The sequence below is a fragment of the Podarcis raffonei genome, chromosome 7 (assembly GCF_027172205.1).
Source record: "Podarcis raffonei isolate rPodRaf1 chromosome 7, rPodRaf1.pri, whole genome shotgun sequence".
Taxonomy (NCBI): domain Eukaryota; kingdom Metazoa; phylum Chordata; class Lepidosauria; order Squamata; family Lacertidae; genus Podarcis; species Podarcis raffonei.
Genome location: NC_070608.1, coordinates 48733230 through 48760604, shown reverse-complemented (window position 1 = coordinate 48760604; position 27375 = coordinate 48733230). Strand labels below are relative to the sequence as shown.

Here is a 27375-nt window from a genome sequence, read left to right as displayed (position 1 = left end):
GACGACCATCTTTTTCTTAAATTGTACTTTATTTTTCAGATGATACTAAAATAATGACAAACTTTTAATTGCCATGATATTTACACTCTTTGGTGATTTGCTAATTCATTGCTTAAAAACACACTCCCCCCCAATCCCCTTTAATTCCCCTCCCTTTTACTGAATTTTCTGATGACAATAAGAATCCAGTATGTTAACTGGCACTTGAATTAAAAATGCAGAACAGCTTGCACATTCTTCAGCGGCATAAAACAATGTTTTGTAGCCTAGTTTGGAACTTTTTTTAAAAAAAATCTGCAACAGATGTTGATAAAGGGAAATGTTCTCACCTAAAATTGCAGTTGGCACAAATGGATCTGTCATACATCATAAGCAGGTCAATGCAGAAAAGGCAAAAAGAGAAAGAGAAGTAAATGACCTATAAATGTTCCCAAATTTTCTGCTAGAAAGCCACAAATAAGCAAGTTGTTATAACATGCAAAGCTATTTAGCACTTTTTGCGTTTGTTTTAATTAACAGCATGACCTCAAGAATAATTTCACTGTTAAGTCTGGGGCATGATCCATTCCTGAGTGAATGGGTCATTTGAGCACGCTAAAATCAGTAACCGACCAGGTTCCTGAAGGAGAGTAATGGCTGGATGATGTAAGAGAGGCGTGTCCCAGTTTTTTATTCTGTGTAGGGGCCAGACGTAGCCTTGGGGTGCGGTGAGAAAAGAGGGATCTATTGAGCCCTCTATTGATCCCTTTCATGATGTGTGCAAGTGTGCTTGCATGGGGAAAGACCCTCTATGTCCTAGGAGATTATGATTATTGAAATAAAACAAGCACAGAAATGGTTACCTGGGTAGTAAGAATTAGGAACTGTTGTACTCAGTGTGTTTGTTTTCATTGTAAATGAAGACGGTGAGGATACAGCTGGAAAGAGAAGCACAGTATTCAGGAAAACAAAAGCATTAGTAAGCTACACCGCATTTACAAAATCACCCTTATATGATGAACATAGCAATAACTGATTAGGTCATTCAAATCTGGTAAAAATGATTTAGTGGAGAAAAATATCCATGAAAAATGGCACTAGACTCCATTAATTTCTTTTATGTTTTATTGGGGCCCTTTGTGCTATTACCTTTAACATCATCATCTTTTCTCAATAAGACTGCAAATCTAAAATTATTGTGGGGGGCGGGGACCCTAAACTGCAGCCCCTTCTCATACCAGATTTGCTTGAATTTTCTGAAGAGCAAAGCTGTTGGGATATGAAGATGTACTATGTATTCCTTTCATTGGATTCCTGAGATGATCAAGAAATGTAGGCAGGAACCATGCTATAGCAGCTTCAGAGCTTCTATAGGCAATTTTGGAAGAGGCTTCAGCTTAAAAGCATTTCTAATTTAGGACGGAATTCTACATCCATTTACTTGGAAATAAGCCTCATTCAACTCAATGCGACTTCAGAGTGGAGATGGGAGAAAAATTTAATTCAGTTCATATCTACCTAATTTGCACTTTCTGAAACAATATGTAAATGAAAACACAGCCATCCTTTGAAAGTGACACTTCTATGAATTTTGCAATGCAGTTTTCTAGTCAAGTAATGTGAATAAAAATGCATATATTGGAACATAGTGTGCACAAAAATGTATATATTAGCAAATATTGCATATAAAATGCATTTTATTTGGGAAATACAACTATATAGGGAAAAGCTTTTCAAAACTGTGTATATTAGGCAAAATGGCATATAAGAAAATGTATATTAGGATAAATTCACACCACAATACTGATGTACGTTCTGAATTTTTTTTGTTTTTTTTAAACCACAAACTAATGTGGAAATGTGGTGATGGGGACCTGCATTTAAGATTGGAAAACTGAGAAACTAAGAGAAACTGAAATCAACAGACTTGCCCATCCTGATATAAATTAGGGCTGCCAGAATTTCCTGGACATATCCGGGATTCATCCTTCGGAAATAGCATTTGGGTGGAATTTCTGACCAACAGCATTTTAATGCTGGACACAAGATACTTGCCTTTGAAGCCTAATGCTTTCGTGGAAACATGAAGCTAGACCACAATAGTGTATTCTTTATTGATGCTCCATGTTAATTCATGGAGCATCTTTCTTTCTTGTGGTAGAAAATGAATATTTGTCCATTGGTTAGCCATGTTGGGATTTTCCATTCCACCTTAAGTTGCAGACGTGTGAGATTGTTACATGTCACATGTCTGCTTACATTCCAGCACAGTTTGCTGGGAACTTCCATTGTGTATAGCTTTTGCTTTTGCCTCTCTTTCTCTGAGGACACAGCAATGAGAGACAACATGTTTTCTTTGTCCTGATTTATGCTTAATAAATCCGTAGCTTGTTAGTATGTTTCCACAAGCCTCATGCCTCTTCTGTTTGCGCAGTTTGCTCTGCTGATATAGTATGCTCAGGCTTTGAAGTCTGAGTCGCTGATTTACATCAAGCCGGAGGTCGAGGGATTGTCACGGCTGGAAGGGCATGATCCACCTGTGGGCTAGCCAGCTGGCTTCTCGACCCCCGAAGGATGCCGACACATAGTGCCCTCCAGATGTTGTAGACTACAGCTCTCACCACCTCTGATCATTGTTGAGGCTGATGGGAATTGTAGTCAAAAACATCTGGAAAGTGCCATACCAGCTACCCTTGGTTTACGGCCTGTGCACTGTTCTGACAGTGGTTCAAGCATATACTTTGTATGGAGGAAATCCCATGTTCAATCTCCGGCATCTCCTGTTAAAAGGAAGTCAACTAGCAAGGTTAACAAAAACCTCTGCTTGAGACCTTGGAGGACTGCAATCTATCAGTGTAGTCAATCCCAGGCTAGATGGACAAAAAGCCTGACCTGCTATAGGCAGTTTCCTATATTCGCTGTTCTATCTCGAGGAGAAAAGTGGCACTATTTTATTGGGCAATAATAGCAATATATGAGATTTCAGGTTTTTTGGGTTTTTTACTGTCTTTAAGAATAACTCTAGGTATGAGTCCAAAACAATTATTAATTGCATTAATTCTCTTACCCCAGGAAGCCTGAAATATGTCAACTGTAACATTAATTGATGTTTATGACTGACTAAATGGCTGCCCTCCAAACTCATTATGACATTTTTAGAAAGTGGCTAAACTGACATGGAGACATGCAGCTGGTATGAAAGCAATAAAGCCTTCAGCATTGTAAAAATAAAAAAGGAAATGGAATCCAACACCTGCTACATTGATGTGTGCTTTTTTTGTAAAAGACAAAAATGCAAACTTATCTTTATTTTATAACAACTATTCTTTCTCACCAGAATGCTTGCTGTGATGTAATGAACAGTGAGAGATTCTGGGGCCTATGGATTTTCTATGAGTCAATAATCTGTCCATGGAACTGACTAACAAGTATATTAAGAACCATTTACACCTCCCTCCCTCCCTCCCCTGCCTGACAAAAATAAAAAGTGATTGCTGCATCCCAGGGCATTTTAAACTTACATCTCCCATTTAGATTGTGTGTGTCCATGAAAGAGAAAGCCTCATCACAGTTGGTGCCTTGTTCAGTGTAGCTTTTATCCATTGAGTTCACCATCACTGTCATTTCCTGCCGTGTGCTGCTCAATGTCTCTTTCCGCTTTTTAGCCAGTTTCCTTAAGGAATGAACATTAGGGAAGAAAGATGATGCCACAGTAAGCAAGCACAGAATTTATCTTTTTATACCAGCTGTCCATTTGGAAATACAACTTTTACTGACAAAAACCCCCCACACATTTAAGTCAACGGTGAAAAACACAATCTTCAATTAAGTTAAAATAAATACTCGCTAAAGAGAATAGCCGTAAAATGTAAATATAACCAGATTCATCAAAACACTATAAAAGAGTTGCACTTGTTGTATGGATCATCGTATGGATAGGGGTGGGGTAAGTGAAATAGAGGTTTTTAGGCTTAATCCAATCCATCATGGGCACAGAGCCTGAACAGAGAGCAGGGATTGGGAACCTGCGCCCTTCAGACACTGTTGGACTACGTCTCCCATCAACCCCAGCCAGCACAGCAAATGGTCAGGGAAGATTTCAGTTGTAGTCTAGCAACATATGGGTGCCCACAACTTTTTCACAGCTAACACAGTGGATTCCCCTGAAGGCTTCTGTCACCTCCGCTCACATACGCCTATACATGGGCACACATTGTTAGGCTTATTATCAATGACTTTTTATCACCGTCTTTTTAAGCCATTCAACATGGTAACTATCACTGGATCTTGTGAGTATGAATGGACCTCCTCTTCCCTGCGGTGGTCTCTGATGCTACCTGCATTTGCACCTGAGGAAGTGGGGCAGAGAGGGCTCTACTCAGCCTATGACAAGTGTGCATCTAGCTTCCTCCCCTACTCTAAAAGTCTACTGTAACTTATTCATGTCCTTACTGTACAATGTTATACATTTCCCTAGCCCTGCTCTACTCCAGTGGCTGCTGTAGGCAGAGACAGGAAATACAATGTTTTGTTTTATCATGAGACTGGCAAATTATAGAGGAGGGGGTGAGAGCTATATGTGTGTCTGCTATTACTGCCACCCTTCATACAAAATTTCCAGAGTTAGTGCAGGTTTATATTTTCTGTGAAATAATGAACATTCTGATCAATTTATAGATAGTGACAGACAGAACTATTAAGCCGGTTAAACTATAAGTATTATAGGGAAAATAGGATATTGGTGAGAGTGAGATCATGCAACAAGCTTATAATGTTCAATTTCACATGAAATTGAAAAAATGTCACTGCACAGTGACATTAAACTATATATCAACACTCTTATCAGGCAACATATTTAAACAAGAATTTGCAGCAGCATTTTGTTAAAACAAGATTTTTAAGCAATGGAATGGTCTGAACTTTGGTGATAAAATTGGTTAAAAGAAAAACACTACTTGCTTACTTCTATAAGGTAAGTAAAATAATGTATTTTCCCCCTTGTTGTTCAGGATTCATATGAAGCGGCTGAATAAAGTCATCATAGAATAAGGAGTTGGGTGTCACCTAGATCTGTCTGCTTTTCAAATTAAGGTGATACAGAACTCCTGATCTGGGGTATGTAAGCAATAATGGACTGGAAGAGGGTCAAAATATTTAAACTCAGTCCCAAATAAACAGAGTTCAGCAGCTCTGGAGGGGTATTATATGTACCACAAGGAAATGGTACCCCCCCCCCAAGTATAGCAGGCAGTGACCGGAGAGATAGCCGTTTCTTTGGTGACTCCTCATCTTTGGAATGCCTTACTATCATTTCGGGACCAGATAAAAACATTTTGTTTTCCCACATTTTTAAGTCCTAAGCAATCTTTAACTAAGAGCAGTATGATTTATAGCAAGCATTTAAATTGGATGTTGTTGTTTTATTGTTTTATCTATGTTAGCATTACTACTACTACTACTTTCAGTTGCAATTCCTTATTTCTTACTACTCTTGTCAGTCACTCTGGCAACATAAATCTATGTTGAGGTGCAAAATATTAATTATCATGGGAATCTCAGGTGAGATATCCACACAGTGGAAGTTGGTCCCAGTACCAGTTACCGCATGGAAGCAGCTTAATAATTTACTGTTGTGAAAGATAAGGTTCAGTAAAACAGTTCTAGACATAGATATAAATAGCTTATAGGCTTTGGCAGATACAGATATATGTATACAGATACATACAAGTACAAGATATTTCCATTGCTCCAAATAAACTCCAGCAATTCAAGACATAACACTGGACAAGTAACACCAACAGACTGACCACTCACAGATTAACAGACTGACACTACTGTGCTGACATGCATTAATCACAGATACAATCAGGACTCTGGGCTGTTACCATAGCAAATGGCTTGGCTAACCTTGTACCTGCGATTAGCTCATCCATGGGGAGAGTTAAACTCCTGAAGGAAATTAACCCCTTCTCATTTCTAGTTAGGGACGCGGGTGGCACTGTGGGTTAAACCACAGAGCCTAGGACTTGCCGATCAGAAGGTCGGCAGTTCGAATCCCTGCGACGGGGTGAGCTCCCGTTGCTCGGTCCCTGCTCCTGCCAACCTAGCAGTTCGAAAGCACGTTAAAGTGCAAGTAGATAAATAGGTATCGCTCCGGTGGGAAGGTAAATGGCGTTTCCGCGTGCTGCTCTGGTTCGCCAGAAGCGGCTTAGTCATGCTGGCCACATGACCCGGAAGCTGTACGCTGGCTCCCTCTGCCAATAAAGCGAGATGAGCGCTGCAACCCCAGAGTTGGCCACAACTGGACCTAATGGTCAGGGGTCCCTTTACCTTTACCTTTCTAGTTACTCCAACAAATTATGGGTGGGATGCACCTAACCAGCCATGTTAGTAGAAGTTCATGTGCAATGACTCCTGCTTGCACAACGGGGCATTCTTCCCTCTCTTCCCCTATGCCCCCTGAAATTGGCGGCGGCGGCGGGGGGGGGGGAGGAGGAAAACCCCTAAAACAGCATGTGGGAGAAGGGGTATTGTTCTGTCAGGCAAGCTGGGGTGCTTGCACAGATGGAACAACTGGTACCTTTGCAGGGTTCCTGATTACATGGAGAGATCCCATGGGTGCACAATGGTACACATGTAGGCTCTATTCAGAACTTCCAATGAACATCTAGAGATCAAAAGCAGGGACAGAAGGAATGATCCCAATTCCTGTCTCCACACATTCAATGAAGGTCTGAAAACCACTTTAGTCCTCCTACATATGATTAGCAAATTGAAAAACCAATATAAAGAAACATGTTTCCAGTTCACCAATATCTCCAGGTTCTTTTCAAAGCTCCATATAGGGTGTTCTGAACTGCCAACTACAATTCTCAAAAGATATCAGTCATTTCTAGATGGAGGACTGACAGAGATCAAGAAAACTTTGTTATATTGCTAAAATCAAGAGTATCTAAAAATGAGAAAGATTTTAGGGTCACTATATGATTGGCAAGCAATATGGTATCCAATTATTATAAGATTAAAAATATATTTTTAAATGTTTAAATTTGTCATAAAAACACACTATCTCTTTGTTCAGGTATTTGTCATATTCTCTTTCAAAATGTTCCTGTATTGAATTCAATTTCTGTTCAAGTACAAAAAGTACAAAATGGCTGAAGTCACCTATCCACCACCTAGAAGCTATTTTAGCTATTCTACAAAATATTGAAATAGAAATTTAAAAAAGAATAAAATCAGAAAACCATATATAACAAGGATGTCAACTCTTGGCTCAGGTCACAGGTAAAAATGAATCTAACAGCTATATGCTAGTCAAGGCTGTCCATTTTAAAATACCACCCCTGAAGTTACAATGACTGACATTCTGTTCAAAAACAACCCTGAGCCAGGAAAAATTTGAGGAAAAAAGCATTGAATTAATTTGAGGAAAAAAGCATTGAAAACTCTTAGCAGAACCATAGGACAAATATATGAACAGCTCCTATCAGCTATTATTTCTGACTATATTTGATTCTATCATTCCACCTCACCCCCACATTTCCACTCACTCTGTTGGAATATGAACACCACTGAAAACATGCAAGTTGAGCAACTAGTATTAATTTTGACGGGTGTAATTTTTCACAATTGGTCAAAAGCCATTGTTTGCTTTTGACTCTTGGGGAAAATTAGGGTATTTATTTTTGCCTGACTTAACGTGCTATAAAAGTCTCTATTAGTTTGAGGGATGCCATGACTGTTTTTAAGTTTGCTGTCACCAGTTTTACCTGAAATTATTTAGGGTAGGCAATATAGCCTTGCAATACTTCATTGAATAACACTCAGATCTACTTTTATATGAATACATTATCTGTTATGTCATAATGAGCATACCAACCTTAGTGGGCATAGCCAAATATTCAAAAGAAAAAGACACAGCAGGATAAAATTTCAGCAATTTATTAGTGCTGTATACTATGAACAGCAGAAAGTACAGATATATTTCATGCAAACCCACATTTTGTAAAGACTGGAGCACTCTCTCCCTCTCTCTGCCATTGGAAATACACAAAGTGAATCAAGCTAACTTTTTCTTTATGCGCGATCAGAATTCAAATAACCGATCCTACTGATTATTGGTCATGGTCTACTGAAACATTGAGAAGGCATAATACCACAGCGCCTGATTTCTGCATGTGGACCTCTGAACAATGAAAGCAGAAGAAACAAAACGAAAAAATCTTGAAGGGTGAAAGATTTACCTGCCCAAGTCCCATTTCCTGGTCCCATCAAAATTTTTTTACGTGCATCTTTAAAACACATGATCCATATTCCTTTGCTCAAATTATAATAAAAACACTGGTTCCCTATTGTGGCTATGCATATTGACTCCATCCAGGACACCCCATTGCTTCAAACATTGAATAACCAAGTGATATACTTGAGGGATGACCTTACAGCAGTGCAATATGAAATAGCAAATTCCCAGTATTCAGACTCTGCTTCTGTTGAACTTTGTTTTATGTGCACGATTTTCACTTCTGAATTTTGCAATGCATTATCCAACCAAGTAATGTATCCAAAAATGCATATATAATAGGGAGAAATGTGCATACAAGTGCATGTATAAAAGAAATTAACATTAAAAATAATTTATATTAGGGGAAAGTTTTATTTTATTTTTAATGTGCATATTAGAAGAAGTGTGCACTGAAATGCTACGAATCCTTGTGATAATTTTGTTTTTCATCACAACTAGATATGGGAGGTGGAAAACTGAGCTTACAATGGGAAAAATGAGAAACTGAAACTATCCATCTCTAAGCAGCATACAACATTTGCCAATATTTCTGCCACTGCAGATACATTTAATATTAGAGAGTTTTGCTCATTATTTATTATATTATCAAAGTAACCCAGCTGGATAAAAAGGAATCCCATAACTGGTCACCAACCTGACTACAGTAAAGATATAATTACTCCCCACCCACCCGTTTTAGATTTTCTTTAGCCCAATACACTATTTTATAATGGTTCTCTTAAGTACAAGAATGTGCTGTGGGCCATTTGTATTATGGACCCAAACGTCTTCTGAATATCAGCATCATTTATTTATTTAAAACATGTGACCCCTGAACCATTTCCATAACAAAGCCAGAATCCAAAGTTCTGGTCAATTATTCTGCATAACTTAAAAGGTTTTAGATGTTGTAAGGGAAACATATTCTGAAACTGAGCTGTGTTGCAAAAGCAGTTTGTGATATGGCATGGTGGTCTACTATTCCAAACAAAAGTAAAGAAAACTCGTACTGGGTTATTCCAGTCAACTGGGTCAAAGGTTGTAACTAAATTCATCGTTTGCATGATCAGACTTGCATGCTATAGTTCAAGTATGCCATTCTCGGTTGCTTTAATTGTTAACATATACTTGTTAACATATAATTGTTTTTGATTAGTTGTATACTGCTTTGAAAAGATGGGCGCAGAAAATCAGTCTTTATAAATGACAAGAAATACAGAAGAAATAAATCCCTGCAAATCCAAAGGCCCACACTTGATCTACCAGTTCAAGTGTTAGTATTGTTTATGTGACTCAGTCACATTTATTTGTTCCATATATAATGTAACATTACAATGTGAAATAAATGTCTGTGTCACGAGGAGTTCTGCTTGAGTTGTCTTTCATATATCAAGGCAATAGAAAAATATAACATTTCAATTGCATATAAAGTAGAATTACATTTTCCCATTAGTAAAGAAAGTTCATATTTGTCCTATTGCTTTAAAAATGAAGTCTGCTATTTGGAAAGTTTGCCTTCTTCACCCTCGTTTTTTCTTACAATATCAAAGAAGCACAGTAAAGAGGAAATAAACAGATACCACTGAGGCCTGTTCAGGGGGTAGCTGTGTGATATATAGCAGCAGACAACGTAGGCATGAAAGGTTTTCCCTGGCTCTCCTTTATGACAGATTCTGAAATTCTCATCTTGAGACTAATTACCATTTTAGGGGGAAAAGAGACTAATGATTAAAGAGTCCACCTTTTTATTCAGTCATGCTGTCAATTGTATGCAGAACTTGAAACATATTAAGAGAGGTATGCGCTGTAGGCATCCATCTTCTGTAGCTTTTATGAAGCTAAGTAGGAGGCCTTTTTAAAACTAATGCAAATATATTCGGAGATGTCCTGTGATACACCAAAGCTACATCTGTGAAAAGGCCACCTTTGATCCATATAGTAGGTAACTCAAGGACCCATATGATATGACTCTGTGATAGCACTTCGGAGCTAGAGGTTATATTGATACCTCTAGATGCCACCATGCTTTGTAACCACAATTCAACCCTTTGATTTTATGCTAATATACATATCCTGAATAATTTCAAACACATGTCGCCTTTCTTCTTGTCTCTATGAAAATTGGTTGGTTTCTATGAAAATTCTAACTACAAATGTTTCCCTTTTCCATACAAAGGACAGTCAATGCTGTGTCATTCACACAATGCCTCAATAAGAGATAAAGTTTGTGCTTAGACTTATGCTGGGTATCTGAATGTACTTTCCACATAGTAAAACTTTGTTGTAGAAGCAGTAACTAAACCTTTCTATAACTGCAAAAGGAAAACTTCTAGCTTTTTGGTCTCTGAAATGACAAATGTCATCATGTTGAAAACTGCCGTGTTATTATATGTAAAGAAAAGGATTCAGTGGCTGCTTCTCCTTTTAGAATTACTTTATAGTTTTCTCAACGGATTAAGAATGGGAAGTCACATCCTTGGACTTACAAGCGTAATCATAGGTGGCTATGTATTTTAAACCATCCAGCATAAATCACCATCCCAAAATCGTGCAGTAAATAGTCCGTAATGCAAGAATTCTGAACGAGTGCACCAAAACGCATAGGGAAGTCTTGAAGGGAAAATTCTATGCTGCCCACATTTTGTGGTTGGGCTAGTACACAAAGCACTTAGACCAAGTCAAAATACTTTATATATTGCCAATTTAGGGAGCACACCATGTGCATACATACATGCATACTGACACTTTTATTTCATTATGACCTATTAAATAACAAGTTCAACCTGATTCCATATGGCAACATTTGGTATAATAAGAGCAAGTTTGTATTTTATTGGGGAGGGGGGATCAGTTACATAAATTAGAGCCTTAGCAGTCAGGTAAGATAAAACATGCAGAAAATAAACATGGAAATGTGTATCCCATTTATTTATCTAAATGAAATCTTTCCAGTCATATTATTTCTGTATTTGCAGAAAAAGATGGTCTCTGACACAGCCATCAACAGACCCTGCCTGTCTTGGAAGAGCTGGATGTCCCTCCCTCTCTCCCTTAATGAGCTGAAGAACACCATCAACACTCAGGCATGTGGCAAAGACAGAATCCCGACAGAAGAGTTGGAAGCCAGATCCATTCCCCCCTCACGACACACCTCTGTGGCCTCCTCTTGTGGTGTTTGGAACAAGGATTCGTGCCACAAGACATGCATGACTCCAGCATTGTGACCTTCTACAAGAACAAAGGTGACCACCATGACTGTAACAACGATTGTGGGATCTCCCTGCTGAGTACGGTGGGGGAAACCTTCTCCTGTGTAGTTCTCAACAGAGTAGTGTCACTTGCTGACTGGGTCTATCTTGAGTCATAATGTGGCTTTTGAGCTCAGAGATCAACAGTCAACATGATTTTCGCACTGCACCAGCTGCAGGAGAATTGCCGAGAGAAGAGATGTCCCTTGAACCTCACCTACATAAACCTGACAAAGGCTTTTGACCTTGTCAGTTAAAAGGACTCTTCACACTGCTCAACAAGATAGAATGCCCACCTAACCTTCACAAGATGATTGTGCCCTTCCATGAGAATATGTGCAGCACCGTCCAATATGATGGCTCATACTCAAATGCCTTCCGTATAAACAGCAGTGTAATATAGGGCTGTGTTGTTGCCCTGATTCTCTTTGACATATTAATATGTCATATTAATAGTTCTCCCTGTTGCTCTCATATGCCTTCAGCTTGGCTGAAACAGGTGTGTACCTCCATTCAAGGAGCGACAGGGGTTCTATTCAACTTGGTATGTCTTCAAGACGAAAGTGCAGGGAGCCCTCTTCTGAGAGATGTTGAGGGGGCAGGTAAGCCCCACCCTGCATAATCGATCACAATGCACACACACCATTTGAATTACAATGCCCATCAACTTGGGGGGTGGGTTCATCCTCCTCAAATATTTTATGGGGGACCTGAAAAGACCTTGGCTCCTAGGAGTTGGCTCCTATGCCTGGTAGATACAGTTTGGACAACCTAATCTAACACAACACTATGTGCTGGTAATGATATTTATTTGTTTAGCGGAGGAGTTGAGCAGAAGCATCTAGGAAGCCTCTGAGTCAGTGGAAGTGTATTAATAATGATTGTGGATGACAGGAGAAAGACTGGGCTATGTTTTTTTTTGGGGGGGGGCTTAGAAACTTCGGAGGGCTGTGCTGCACTTCGTCCAAGAGAGAAGCCTTCACTGCTACCAAGCACTGGCCTGGCATTAAGGAATAACACAACCCACAGTGACAGAGGGCTCACAGTCACCAAGGACTAGCATGCAGGACATTTGCCTAATTCCTCCTTCCGTTCACTGACTGACTCAGTCAGTCAGGTGTTCCTCCCCCTATATAACAGCCACACAAAGCTCAAAACATATGATGCCAGCAAAAAAACAGTGATAAAATTGAAAGTAGCCACAAGCTTAATATATGATCATGTAGAATAGCCAAGACAGAGATAATTTCAAACAGCACCCATGCAGCACCCGTATTTTGAGGAATCCTGAGGAATCCCTCATGTGCATATAGTTTCATGTACACCAACCTTGCCTTCCAATTGGCATTACAAACCCAAAATGTGTAACTGTTAATCTATTGTTTATTCAATGCCACCGACAGAAGTTAATAGATGGTTATAAACTAATTGAGTGTGTCTGTACTGTTATCTCCTCATTCATCTCACTTTTTCAATTTAGCTTCGTTAGTGTTCCATATGGTACAGTGGCCCTGCTGCTTGGAGCAGCCATTCCCCACAAAAAAAGCCCTTCTAACAACAGGAAGCTAATAGTTTAACTGTTCCTCTAAATTTGTTTGACAAAACTGACATTTAGCACATCATGTCACGTTGTCAGTAATCTGCAATTTACCCCTAGGCAGTCAGTGGATGCTCGTTTTATTTACTTCTCATAGTTAAGAGCGTAATTAATATTCTACTCTGAAACAAAGATTAGAGATTTGACAAACATTGTAATTTAAATTCTCCATTATAGCAAACATTAAAATCAAGCATCTTCTATATGCGCCATTACGTAAATGACACGTGTAGCTGTAATTTAACTTTTTAGATTTTAATACCACAAACTAATTTCTGCTGTCAGTTTAATGAGTTGGAAAACACAAATCTTAGCACTCTTGCACAGACTAATAGTTAAATTAGATGGAGAGCATGGTTTGGTTATTTTAACTCTTTAACTATCCCATGCAAGACTATAAATTGTGGAGGGATATTACATTAAAATTAGTGATGTATGGAAGTGAGAGCTGGACCATAAAGAAGGCTGATCGCCGAAGAATTGATGCTTTTGAATTATGGTGCTGGAGGAGACTCTTGAGAGTCCCATGGACTGCAAGAAGATCAAACCTATCCATTCTGAAGGAAATCAGCCCTGAGTGCTCACTGGAAGGACAGATCGTGAAGCTGAGGCTCCAATACTTTGGCCACCTCATGAGAAGAGAAGACTCCCTGGAAAAGACCCTGATGTTGGGAAAGATGGAGGACACAAGGAGAAGGGGACGACAGAGGATGAGATGGTTGGATGGTGTTCTTGAAGCTACCAGCATGAGTTTGATCAAACTGCGGGAGGCAGTGGAGGACAGAAGTGCCTGGCGTGCTCTGGTCCATGGGGTCACGAAGAGTCGGACACGACTAAACGACTAAACAACAACAACAACAATATTACATTAAAATGTTTTAGCTGCTAAATGGGTACAATTTACAAAGAGCTCAGGAGTAACTGCTAAGGCAACATTTCTATATTTTGTTCTATATTACTGTGACTTTGATAAGAAAATAAAGAATAGACTGTGGGTCTTTTACAATAGAGTATGATGGCCGCTGTTCACTTAGAATTTCAGCAAGCGCACACATACATTTAAGTCAAGGGCATTAGGAACATAGAAAGCTACCTTCTATAAAGCCAGTCCACTGGTCCACCTAGTCTTTCGAAACTGTATCTGGAGATGCTAGTGATTGTGCCTGGAGCATCTGTATGGAATGCATGTGCTAATACCACATTGTGTAGTAATGAGTCTATAGTGTGTGAGTGCTGTTCATTGAATAAATCTACTAATTACCATAACAATTATATAGTGTCAGTAATGACTTTGTCATAGCAACATATTACCAGAATTCACTGTGAAAACTCATTGTGTGGGGAGATTATTATACAAAGTCCAAATTAACACATAACAATTTAAAACACACACACACCCCAAATAAAAATAAAACAACACCCAATAGAAATAATAAGCTTTCCCATACCCAACCTCAAGTGCCTGCTAGGCAAATTGCATATTCTCTCCATTATCCTATGGTTTGGTGTTAGCTTGATTCACATCCAGGACTGACGTTTCCATTTCAAGGCCACCGTGGCATTGGGCTAACATATTGTTATGAGTTTGGAGGAGGTGGCAGAACTGGTTAAGTACCGTATATACTTGTGTATAAGCTGAGTTTTTCAGCACATTTTTAATGCTGAAAAAGCCCCCCTCGGCTTATACTTGAGTGAGGGTCCCACTTACTGTTTGCTGCCACTGCTCGTGCTGCTGCCGCTCTGCCAAGCACGGCTCCTGTGCCTGCCCTTGCGAGTGGCAGAGGCTGTTGTCGACGGTGGAGGAGGAACAAGCAGCCCGAAAGCAGCCCTTTTGGGCTGCTCCTTCCTCCTCTTCCGCCTTTGCTGCTGTCGGCATTTCCCACCCTAGGCTTATACTCAAGTCAATAAGTTTCCCCAGTTTTCTGTGGTAAAATTAGGTGCCTCGACTTATACAGTGGTACCTCGGGTTAAGTACTTAATTCGTTCCGGAGGTCCGTACTTAACCTGAAACTGTTCTTAACCTGAAGCACCACTTTTTAGCTAATGGGGCCTCCTGCTGCTGCCGCGCCGCCGGAGCACAATTTCTGTTCTCATCCTGAAGCAAAGTTCTTAACCTGAAGCACTATTTCTGGGTTAGCGGAGTCTGTAACCTGAAGCGTATGTAACCCGAGGTACCACTGTAGTCCCTCAGTGCAAAATTACAACAAAAATCCATATCCAAAATGCTTGCCTCCATTTGAAAAATGATTCCAGCTTCCAAGTTGGTCCATATTATTTATACCAATGATGGTTTCTCTTGCAAGGTTAAGTGACAATGAGGCCATATAGACAGATTGGGGAAGTGTAGGTGCCTCTCAGGAAAACAAATGGACTACAGCTCTAATTTATGGTAATTTGGGCTGGAATTCTAGCTTCATAAATTTTGTGCGACTGATTAAAATTATTATTATGTAGAACACCTCTAGGCAACTGTACTGGCTCATTAAACACGGAAGCCTGAAATTATCTGCTCTGTAAGAAGTGTGTGTGTGTGAGAGAGAGAGAGAGAGAGGGAGGGAGAGAGAGAGAGAGAGAGAGAGAGAGAGAGAGAGAGAGAGAGAGAATATTAAGCAGCAGGAAGGAAAAGAGTTGGAAATATTTTCAAACCTTCTCCTCAGTCAATCTTGAGACACACCCACAAAGAATACAGACTTGACAAAGAGGCTGCTGTGTCTCTCTCTTCTCAATCTATGCTAGTGAGAAGCTACTGACTCTCCTGACTCCTGCACAAGACTTCATTAGTCACTGCCAACTTCAATCTGTTTCAGTTGTTTTATATTCAATTCCCAAAGGAAGAACACTCTCCCCAGTGATCACAGCGGGCTAAACTTATGAAAGATGAACTGGCTCATTTTGTAATAGATCTCGACTCATTCTACCAGCTCCAAATGGGGGACACACACACACACACACACACACACACACCCTATAAATATTATTAAAAGGAAGGGGGTGTGCTCAAATATATGCAGTGGTCAATTTCATTAACTATGAACCCCGAAATTTGTTATTCCCTCCAAACCAGTTCCAAAGCTTTTCAGGCATTTTGCAGCATGAAGCCCATGTTTTGCAGCACTCTCACACTGAGTAACTGATACAGCAAACCAGAGTTCACAGTTCATACACAGAAATCCAACAGTGTCCTATTCACTCAAAACTGGTGCCAAAGTTTTGCAATTGTTTTGCATACATTTTCAGTGAAAACCCCACATTTTGTGGTGCCCCCAAACTGAGTAAATGATGCTCAAACTGGGATCATAGGTATTAAAATGAAACTCAACAGCGCCTGATTCACTCCAAATGGTTGCCAAAGTTTTGCAGCATTTTGCAGCGAAAACCCCATGTTTCACAGTGCCCCCCAAAACACAGCAAGTAAATACATCAAACCAGGCTTCAAAGTTAATGCCACTGTAGTTAACAGGACTCAAATTCCCACATTGTCTAATTTACTTCAAACCAGTGCCAAAGTTTTGCAAATATTTTGCTACAGTTTACAGAGCAAACCCCATGTTTTGCCATGTCTCCAAAATTGAGTTATTGATACTCAAACCAGGGGTCAAATGCAACATTTGGTGACTTGCATACTTCTGACTTAATGGGATTTAAAAAAAAAATATTATTACTTGTAGAAAACAAAAATACATACCAAATGAAAATAAGTACCTGTACAGTTCTGTTTAAAGTTGCCAAGTTTTATACAATCATTAAGCACAACCCAGGCAGTCAACATAACCACAATTTTTTAAAAAAATGGAACCAAAGCTTAAAAACAAACCAACAACCTTCTCAAAATTGATTGTAAACATTCACCCTTTCTGCTATTAGGCGATCTTAAGGAATCAGCCCAGCATCAGAGTTGTATGCAACTGAAGAGTTATATGCAACAAATTTATGTTTGGGGGAATTCCAAAGTCTTGGGCAAACCAACCAGCCTCTCAAATGAACCCTTCTATGGCTGTCAGTGTAGTGGTCTTGGCATATTAATTTATAAAGGGAGATTGTGTCCTTTTTCAGTCAGCTAAGGGAATTGTCCTGAGCATGGCCCTTAGGCCTAATTCAGCTACAGCTTGGCTACTTTTTGATAAAAGGTCATGTTTAATTTTTTTCTAGGGACAAGAAAATCTTATAAAAATTACACCAACAGTTTATATTCTTAAGTGGATTGGTGGAGATAATCATGTGGCAGAAACCTATCAAGCTTACTGCTCATACAATGATCACTGACATGCTTTTTGGGTTTTGTGTAGCTGACATTTTCTTTAGCAGTCTTGTGGTGGCAGAACAGCTGTATATCTGTTGATATCTCATTGTAAGTCTGTCATCACATCTAGATACAAGGTTTTAGTCCACTTCTGTAAATGATATAAAATATTTCTCTTTAAAAGTAATCCTAAACCATGTTCATTACTTCCCCCTTTTATTCACCTACTTGGAATGTACAGTGGTATCTCTGGTTACAAACTTAATTTGCTCCAGGGGTCCATTTTTAACCTGAATCCGTTCTTAAGCTGAGGTACCACTTTAGCTAATGGGGCCTCCTGCCGCTGCCACGTGATTTCTTTTCTCATTCTGGGGCAAAGTTCTTAACCCAAGGTACTACTTCTGGGTTAGCGGAGTCTGTGACCCGAAGTGTTTGTAACCCGAGGTGTTTGTAACCCGAGGTACCACTGTAATTAGGTAGCTAATGACTCATGAAAGCATAAAGAGGAGAAAATATTGAGTAGCAACAATGCCATAGAAATAACATGAAACAAGTTCATTAAGTGTACTTTCACCTGGACAAAGCAGGTACGTAAAGGAGGTTTTTCTTAATATCTCCCTTCTTAAAAATAATTATTTCATCATAATTTTGTTGATTTTCTTCTTTACATACCCTGCTTTTTTAACCACACAGAATGCAAATTTTCAGCATCATTGCTAGAGCTACGTTTCTTTCTAATAGTCTTAAAGCAATCTAGTATTTGATTTCTTAAGACTTCCAAATATATCACTAATAGAACCTTACTTGCACAGTCTATTGTGAATTAAATGCCATCAGATAAAGGTTGCTTCCTTACCATGATATACTGCAATTATTTTGTGAAAACTTCCAAAACTTACTTTGGTGTTTCATAAACCTTATTCTCCAAGTAAAACAGTTTCCTGAACATGGAAAAACCCCAACAAATAGATGCTGCACTCTGAAACCATTATGCACCTAAAATGAAATTCATTTACACATACAGACATTATAGGCAGAGATGAAAAGATAGGCAATAATGTAGGAACGTTAACTATGGATAAACATTTCAGCAGAATGGTTCTGAACTGAAAGCTGCAACATTTATTTTGGATGTGTCAATTTGTTCTGAAATACCTGCATAATAAGTGCTGCTGTGTGTTGACATTTTGCATCGTATGGCTAATGGAGGAAGCGTAATGGAAGCATGATAGGCAGGAATGTGACAGTCAATATATCTAGCATTTGACTTTTAACTATACCTCTCCTAGTGAAAACCTTTTGAATTGTAATTTTATGACACTGCAGATAACAAGGGAAACTCCACCAGGCACTGCAGAATACTGCACCATTTCCGTTCAAGTAAATGGAGCTTGCACAGAGCACCCTGACAAGGCCTATTAAATTGCACAGAGGCTGAATACAAATCGGCTGCTCTTGCTGTCCTGCAGTTGAACTTTTAGATGGGGACATTTTCAATGCACGTTTGCCTGTTCAAGCCTCTCAAAACCAAACTGTATTTATTTATTTATTTTAATTGTACTTTGGATCTTTTTGTTACCTGAGATCACTCATCCCTAAACTGGAAACTCAGCCCCTTGGCACTCATTTAACACTGCTACACGGAAGTGTTGAGTGGAAAACAGATCATTAACAAATAGAAGTTAAGGCTTGCAAATTGTACAGAGACGCATGGGCGCAGGTCACAAACAGGAGAATCTTTCTAAAAACTATAAACTCTAATTGAAACGACTCAACAAATTATTTTGCTCGTGCTTACTATTTGTTGTGATTTACTTACATATCAATGCATTTGGGCCTATCGCAATGAGGGAAAGTGATGTTCTACCACCGTCACATTCAAACAAGGTAACATACTTGTTCATTATAGTACTCTGAACCTGCTGTATCAGCAGGTACAAATCCATGTAATGCAGACTCAGCTTTTTACTCATGAAGAAAGGAAACCATGAAGTTTTCGATATTTGAAAGTAAGAACTGTATGAACAGAAGCCTGCTTTGAAGTTTTAAGCTCGTTTCATTTCCCCACCCCTGCTGCACCACACCTAAGAAAATGATGTATAATCTCTGTGCTAAATTTAACTTACTATGTTATAGTATAAACATGTCCTGCAATTGCAGATGAGTCCATAGGGTTGTTATTGTAACTGAGGGGCAAAGCATCAGCCGCATTTTAATTCTGTCAGTTTTCCATGTCCGTTTCAAATCTCCTGAAACAAAACCCAAGTAGGCTCTTTTCTGCCATATTCTGAACAAATACTGCAGCCAGATGATCTGCTGCCATTGTTCCCATTGCAATGAGGTTAAAGATTAATTATAATACTATCTGAAGTTTTGTTAGCATACATTTTTGGAGGCATGCCATTTTGAATAGTGGTGAAATGTGAAGCCCCAACTCACTGGTGCCACGTGACCTACTTTTTATCAGGCATTTTTTTTTAAAAAACCACACACTATTTTTTAAAGAGTTTTTGATTACAAAAGAAAAGTGCTGAGAACATGCCTGCAGTAGAAGAGTCGGAGTGGAACTTTTAAATACATTGAAATAGTATAATTTAAGTTAGGTAACTACAGCATTTTGAGTTTCCAAGTCTTTCATACTTCAGAGACTACTCCTAAAATTTGGGGTGTGTGCACCATAGAGGAAGGGATTGGGCTCAGAACTCCTTATATCTATGTCATAGACAAGTGTTGGGAGGTAGATTTTTTGCAACTGCAGCAACAGCTACCAGAACCAACGTTTTAATAAAACAGAGAAGCCCTTATGATGCCATAAACTGCCTGGTGATATCAAGAAAGATGGAACACCAGTGTTTCACAAACATATAAATATCCAGTGCGATGCATAGGAATATAGAAAGCTCCCTTAGACTGAGTCAGAGCTTGCAACGTATGGATTGTGTGTGTTGCTCTAGAACGAAGCATCTTATGCAAACCGCAGTAAGTAACTGTGTCCTGATTTGCTAGGTATTTCCAAGCTCAAGGAAAGACAGGTATTGGGAAGAATTGGTCTTCTTGTTGGCCTGCCTGGACACTATTTTTCCATGGGGGGAAAAGTTGTTTTTTCTCTCCCACTCTGGAAATAGGAATAGGTCATGCAGGATCCACTCAGGAAGATGGGCAGAGTGATTATAAAATGGGAGAATAGGAATGGGAGAGTGGTCAAGCTCTGGGATTAAAAGGGGAGGAACTGGCTGCTTTTGGTGGCCTGCTGTCCATTTGTCTTATGGGCCAACTATCCCCAAGTGCTTCTCTAATGATCTACATGTAGGCTCCTATAATGTTTTCATTCTTTTATAGTTCTGCTGTACGGAATCCATGGTGCATTCACAATGTATTCCTTATCATTCTTTTTCCATCCCACAGTTCTTAATGTACTGTTTTGGTTTTGCTGCAATTATAAATCAAGATATAGGCCAAGTATGTCTCCCAGACACATACTTCTCAGTCTCATCACCACCTTCAATCAAGTTCAAATGGAGTTTTTATCAAGATTTAAGTGAAATGAATTATAGAAAAATGACCTTCCTTATCACAATACTTTTCATTTCTTTCTCATTATAGCACCTTTCAGTGATACAGCTAGTAGGCTGCAGACCATTTCCTTTCATTTCTGGATTTTTCACTCCTTCAAAGCTGTTACAGACATCAAGGTATAGTCTACTTAAAAAAAAGAACTTTCTAAAATCCATTGTGCTTTCAAAACTAATCTTCCTTCTATTTATATATCAACAGGAGGGGGGGAAACCCCCTATCTACTGCAGTATTTCACTAAATAACTACAGGGATTTCAAAAAGAAAACATGACAATTTCACTCCAAAATGTCAAGATTCAATTCTCCCCACTATGCTTCTCGGCGCACACAAAGAAAAGGATGAACTACATTCCAAAGTGTCATGAACGAGCACCAATAAAAAATGTCACATTTGGGTAGATGACTATTGATGGAGCTCTGAGAAGACTAGTAAGACTAGTCAATGATAACAGTAATAGTCACACACACACTGTACTAAGCAGAGAAAAGTATTACAACAGAAGAGGTAAGCAACAAAACAGCCTAGGATGAATAATAGCCAGCAATGACACAAAATATAAACTCACTATCTACAAGCACCCACCACAGATTGACTGGATTTGTGCAGTTTTTCAGTCTTTCAAGAAAACTAGCAGTGGCAGCTGAAATGATCAGATGGTTTGACGCATTAAAGTTTTCCCACCTCCATTTACTTAGTAAATGCTTGTCTTCCAGAGAGGAGGATTATAAAAGAACCAAAGATACTTTTAACTTCAGCAGTCAGTGAGTGAAAAACCTCTTGCTACAAATTTTCACGACAGCCTTTTATCACTGGGAATAAAATACATAAACAGTTACGCTGGAAAAGAATGAATCATGCCCAGGTATAATGAATGTTATTTCTAATGCATTGCATTTAACAATACTGAGGGGTACTGTGTAGGTTGAAGCATCCAGGTGCCAACTCTTTCTCAATGCAACACGTGGATTATACTGATCTGTTGTGTTTTCCATCTACTTAGAAATAACAAGAGGAAAATGAAATATAAAATGGCCAGAATTATCCTGGGGCTGATTACAAATAGTTAGAACTTCAGGGTTTAAAAAACAAAATATAAGATGTTCATAAAATCATTAATTTGTATAGATTTTATTATAACATGTAAAAATATTCTCATAGTTTCAAAACACAGGAATAAAGGCTCACCCATTTAAACTGATAAGCAGTTGGAAAATAAACAAAAAGAAGTAGTTGTTCACATAATACAAGCCTGATCTGTGAAAGCCATTGTTGCACGATAGTGTAACAGTCACTAGCATAAAATAATTTAAAAGGGTTAGAAAAATTATGGAGGTATATTTCACAGAATCATCGGAAGGGATTGGGGGAGGTGTCATCTAGTCCAACCCCCTGCAACGCAGGAATCACACCTATAGAATCCCTGACAGGTGGCCATCCAAACTGCTTAAACATATCCAATGCAGGAGAATCCACAACCTTCCAAGGTAGTTCCTTCCACTGTTGAACAGCTCTTACTGTCAGAAAGTTCTTTGTAATGTGTAGTTGGAATCTGCTTTCTTGTAATTTGAATCCATTGGTTCAGGTCCTACCCTCTAGAGCAAATAATAGGGGATTGTTGCAACATATTGACTTGTAAGACACCTTTTTGGCATTTTGAGACAGAGAATACTGACCTACGGAGAAAACTATATGTGACATCTAGCCACACAAAGACCAATCCTGTCTGTTTTTCTTTTCTTTGCTAAGTAAATGTACATTTGTGGTTCGAGGACCCGACCCCTGCTTGGAGGAATAAAGACACGTGGACACAGTGTATAAGGTTAATGGGCAAGAATGGGCAGAATGGCTGGCGCGGCTGCATCTTGAGCAGCAAACCACGCCCCCACCAAGCCACCCGGTTCGGTGATCAACCGGGGTGGTGGTAGTGCGCCAGCCATGTGAATGGGGCAGGGGGCATAATGCCCCCTGCGTGACGTGGGAATCGTCTCCCGCCCACAACACCTCCCCTCCGGAAGGAGGAGAGGCCTTGTTGGATGTAGAAGTCCCACTCCAGGGGCACAATGGGGAAAAGTAACTGGGGAAGGGTGATTTTGATTTTAAAAAACCCAAAAAAACCAAACTACCAGAGAGGAATGAGTAGCCTCTACCTTTCCTGTGCCCACACACAATGACTTGCATTGCATTCTGCAAATTCCAAATGTACATTGAGGGTTGTTGCTTTGAAGGTGTTGTGGGCAAGTGAAGTTTGATGCTTGGACCAGCTTTCTGTTATTCAATAGGACAAATATATATATACTTTGGATAATTTACAAACAAGTCAACATGATCCTGTAAATCCTCTATTGACCATGGTGAGAAGTGATGGGAGTTGTAGTCCAGCAACATCTGGCGTGCCAAAGGTTCTCACATCTGCTCTATAGTTGCAATGGACCTAAACATTGCCATCAGACTGCAACTTCTGTGGGGGCATTTTGTAAAAATAAATAATAATTGGGGAAAGTGAACAATACATGGTGAAACTTAAAGTTGGGTCATGTGACTGACAGTAACTATTCTTACAGACCACATGCTCAACTACTGCAATATGTTGTTGTTTGACCTTCAAATGAGACTCTGCTAGAGCAATGCACTTTGTTCTATGCATTTGTATTGCAAACCACTTTTGTGCTTGCAAGGAGCAGAGGGAGCCTTCTGTTGAAGCTTCTTAGGGAAAAATAGGCTTGTTTATGGAGTCCTTAACCCTGAATTATCCTCTATTATATTCTTAGGACCTGATTCACCAAGTCTGTTCCAGCTGCTTTGTGCAGCTATGACAAAACAAAGGTATCATAAACCAGACTAAGTGGCCAGTAAAGAATTTTTAATAGCTTATTTGTATCCTCAGAATATCCCAAAGCAGTTGGAACATATTGGTAAATTTTTCTCTTAGGATTTCAGCTTGTATTGTCCTCAACCATAACCTTTAAATTGGGCGCTGTGTGTGTGTGTGCACGTGCGCCAACTTACTGGTATCTTAATATTTATTTGACTTTGGAAATCCTCTGACAGATAACAAAATCTGCACTGTGTTTCTAAGAAACAAGCTTTCGTTAAAAAATACTGTTCTTTTAAAAAGAAAATAAATGCAGGCTACATTTTTAAGCAGACCACCTTCTGTGAGAGCGAATACCACTTATGGATACCACTCTGATGGTGGTGGCAGTTGTGGTCTGGCACAATTGATGGAGGGGGGCCAGGAGAAGGCAACCCTGCGTATTGAGGTTAGGTCAGCACTGTCCTCAGCCAGCCACGGAGACTGGTGGGATTGCCCGTCAGTGATTTTAAATACAAATGGCTCACTCAGAGACCCTGAAGAGTGGTAAGAGCCCGTCTAATTGCAGGGCATAAAAGTCCTTAATCAAAAGGTTTGGGAGGGGGTGACCCACCCACAAAATTCCAGGATAAATTCTGCGTAACCCACTAAAGGGTAGGGTTCTCTCTGGAAGTCCAGACAGGGGCTGTTGGGCCACAGAACATCCTTGAATGGCATGCTGATGGGATTTCCCCAATAGATCTGCATCAATGGAGGATATCCTCTCACTAGGACCAACCCTGGTGGAAATATCAGTCACCAATGTCTAAGCCAAATCCGATCTACATCTGTAATCAATAAAGTTATGGCTGATTTTGATCTCAAGCTGGTGTCATGTCTTTCCTTACTGTATTCACACACACACACACACACACACACACACACACACACAGTTGGCCATCACCAGCCTGCTGTGCTGTGGTCCACAAAGATGCTACCTTTTGCCTTCTTTAGGAGAAAGGATATAAAAGTGCCCAATTCCTAACAGCATCACAATGTTGTTACTATTGCACCATTTACTACTTCAATGGCAGTGTACTGTCCAGGAGGGAGGGATGGTTCCAACTGTATCCTTGTGCTTGTTGAAGAACTTTTGATCCATTGGAAGCCACTGCTAATGGGAGAGAAGAGGGCAGGTGATTTTGCCGGCTGCTTCTTCCTATGCTAAGTCCCCTGCATAACCTTATACACTGATCTGGAGGGTCTTCCAAAACCCTGTAACCAACCTTTTGGGACACAGGGAGTTGCAGGAAGGAGGGGGAATTGGCAAATATCACCTTCCTTTCTCTTCCATTGGAACAAAAGGAAATTGGATTCCACCCACTGTCTATTTTGCTGAGTTAGGAACTCTAAATTTCTGTTCAGCCCTTTCACCATTATAGGCATGTTTATGGTATGTACCTAAAGAAATAGCCTGCATTTGATCAAAATATCAGCTTCTATTATATTTTCTACAGTGTATTGGCATGAACAATTGGTGAGAAGAGTCGTGGGAACAGTGTTAGCTCTTGAAAGCTATACGGTGGTACCTTGGGTTACATACACTTCAGGTTACAGACTCCGCTAACCCAGAAATATTACCTCCGGTTAAGAACTTTGCTTCAGGATGAGAACAGAAATCGTGCTCCGGCAGCGCGGCAGCAGCAGGAGGCCCCATTAGCTAAAGTGGTGCTTCAGGTTAAGAACAGACCTCTAGAATGAGTTAAGTTCTTAACCTGAGGTACCACTGTAGTCACCTCTCACCTTCCAAGGAGGGGCCGAACACTTCCCACACCCAATTTTTTTGGGGGGAGGCAGGTCCCCCAATGTCCAAAAGCATCAGGGGAGGGGCTTAGCACAGAACCAAGTGTAGTGGGGCTTCAGTTACCAGCTCCTTCTCTTCCTCCTCCTGCAGTGGAGAGGAAGAAGTGGCAAAACAGCCCCTGGTTGGTGGCAGTGGCAGGAGGAGCTGTGGCCATTGAAGCCATGCTGCTGCTGTGCTAGGCTCCACCCCAGCTCCTCTGATGTCCTGATGTCATGCACCACATGATGTTGTCCCCCCCCCCCATTCTCCTTCAGAAGCTGGCACCCCTTCTTCTAAGCATGTTCCAGCAGTCTAGGTTAGACTAATAGTGTTGATAATGCATGGACTATCAGAAATAGGACCTGGCTTCCTGCCATGGCTTGCTTCTGTGAAGTTGTATCCCATACAAATTTTGGTCTGTTTACTTCTTTCGATATCTAGCATGTTCTCTTCTTGAACACCACTACACTCTCACCTGTGCAGCACAAACCAACTGCTTTCTCCAGACATGTGCAGTCAATTAAAACAGGTATTTACTAAGCTATTCATATCTGCCACAGTGATGGGCTTTCACAAAACTGCTGCATACCTTCTGCAAATCCTTAACATACACTTGTGAAAGAAGAAAAGCTCTCTCTGTAATACCAATGTGCAATGCTACCGCACAGTTTGCACCAGCAATGAACACCTTTACAGAGTTCAAAATCAAAGTTCAATTTTTCCAACACAGCAAACCTTCCTCAGTGTACTATTATGTTTATCATAACTGGTGTTGGTTAACACAAGTTCAAACAAGAATGTGGTTGCAAACAGATGTTCAAACATGTAAAAATAATATAACTTCCTTTCCGATAGGTAAAGGTACCTGACCATTAGGTCCAGTCGTGACTGACTCTGGGGTTGCGGCGCTCATCTCGCTTTATTGGCCGAGGGACCCGGCGTACAGCTTCCGGGTCATGTGGCCAGCATGACTAAGCCGCTTCTGGCGAACCAGAGCAGCACACGGAAACGCCATTTACCTTCCCGCTGGAGCGGTACCTATTTATCTACTTGCACTTTGACGTGCTTTCAAACTGCTAGGTTGGTAGGAGCAGGGACCGAGCAACTGGAGCTCACCCCATTGCGGGGATTCAAACTGCCAACCTTCTGATCAACAAGTCCTAGGCTCTGTGGTTTAATCCACAGCGATATTAAGCATTAAATGTTGAGTGAAGAGAATCTGGTGACTGCATCAATGTAGTGAGCTCACCATAAATATGTTTTGCTGTGATAGAAGCAAAACTGTACATTTCCTTTTAATTACCTTGAAGGAGTGGGGTAGGGGCTCAGTGGATAGTGTGGGAACACCATTTCATGTTTCAGCATTAGTGAAATTAGTGCATAGATCTGGTTGAAAATCTGGATGGAGATTATTTTCCCTCCCCCATATAAATCAGTATTTTAAACAAATTCTTTAAAGTTAAAGGGATATTCTGATTGCTCAAAATGTTGCTAGTGAGTAAAGAACAATTCAAGCCAGCCTGATACCATTTAAAACAACAACAATCAGCAGAACATAACTGCGGTTATTCTAAACAGATTTCCCCCTTCACATTATCACAAAAATGTCATCCAAACAGTGCTGCATTTTAACTAAGTGGACAGAATGTGTTGGACCTTTTAGCCAGTAGTTGTGTTTCTTCCTGTGTGTGATATTTACAGCGTGAGTAGGCTATAAATCATTCTCTTGCTACAATCACAACAAATAAATAATTGCTACCACAGACAAGCCAAGAATTTCCTATTCATAAAGTAGTTAGTTTATTTCTAGGCTTTTG

The 27375-nt window shown here is 39.9% G+C and overlaps 1 protein-coding gene across 12 annotated transcripts in view; it reads right to left on the bottom strand.

Annotated features, from left to right (window-relative positions):
* Positions 1-27375, bottom strand: part of PTPRM (protein tyrosine phosphatase receptor type M) — a 408835-nt gene that overhangs the window by 80844 nt on the left and 300616 nt on the right. For 8 of the 12 annotated variants that reach the window (XM_053396503.1, XM_053396504.1, XM_053396507.1 and 5 more), the window contains 3 exons: positions 3501-3652; positions 843-917; positions 330-356 (listed from right to left, as the gene is read on the bottom strand). In XM_053396503.1, coding sequence (XP_053252478.1) covers positions 330-356; positions 843-917; positions 3501-3652 — 254 coding nt within the window. The remainder of the gene's footprint in view (positions 1-329; positions 357-842; positions 918-3500; positions 3653-27375) is intronic. The other 4 variants (XM_053396505.1, XM_053396509.1, XM_053396512.1 and 1 more) reach the window with 1 other exon arrangement.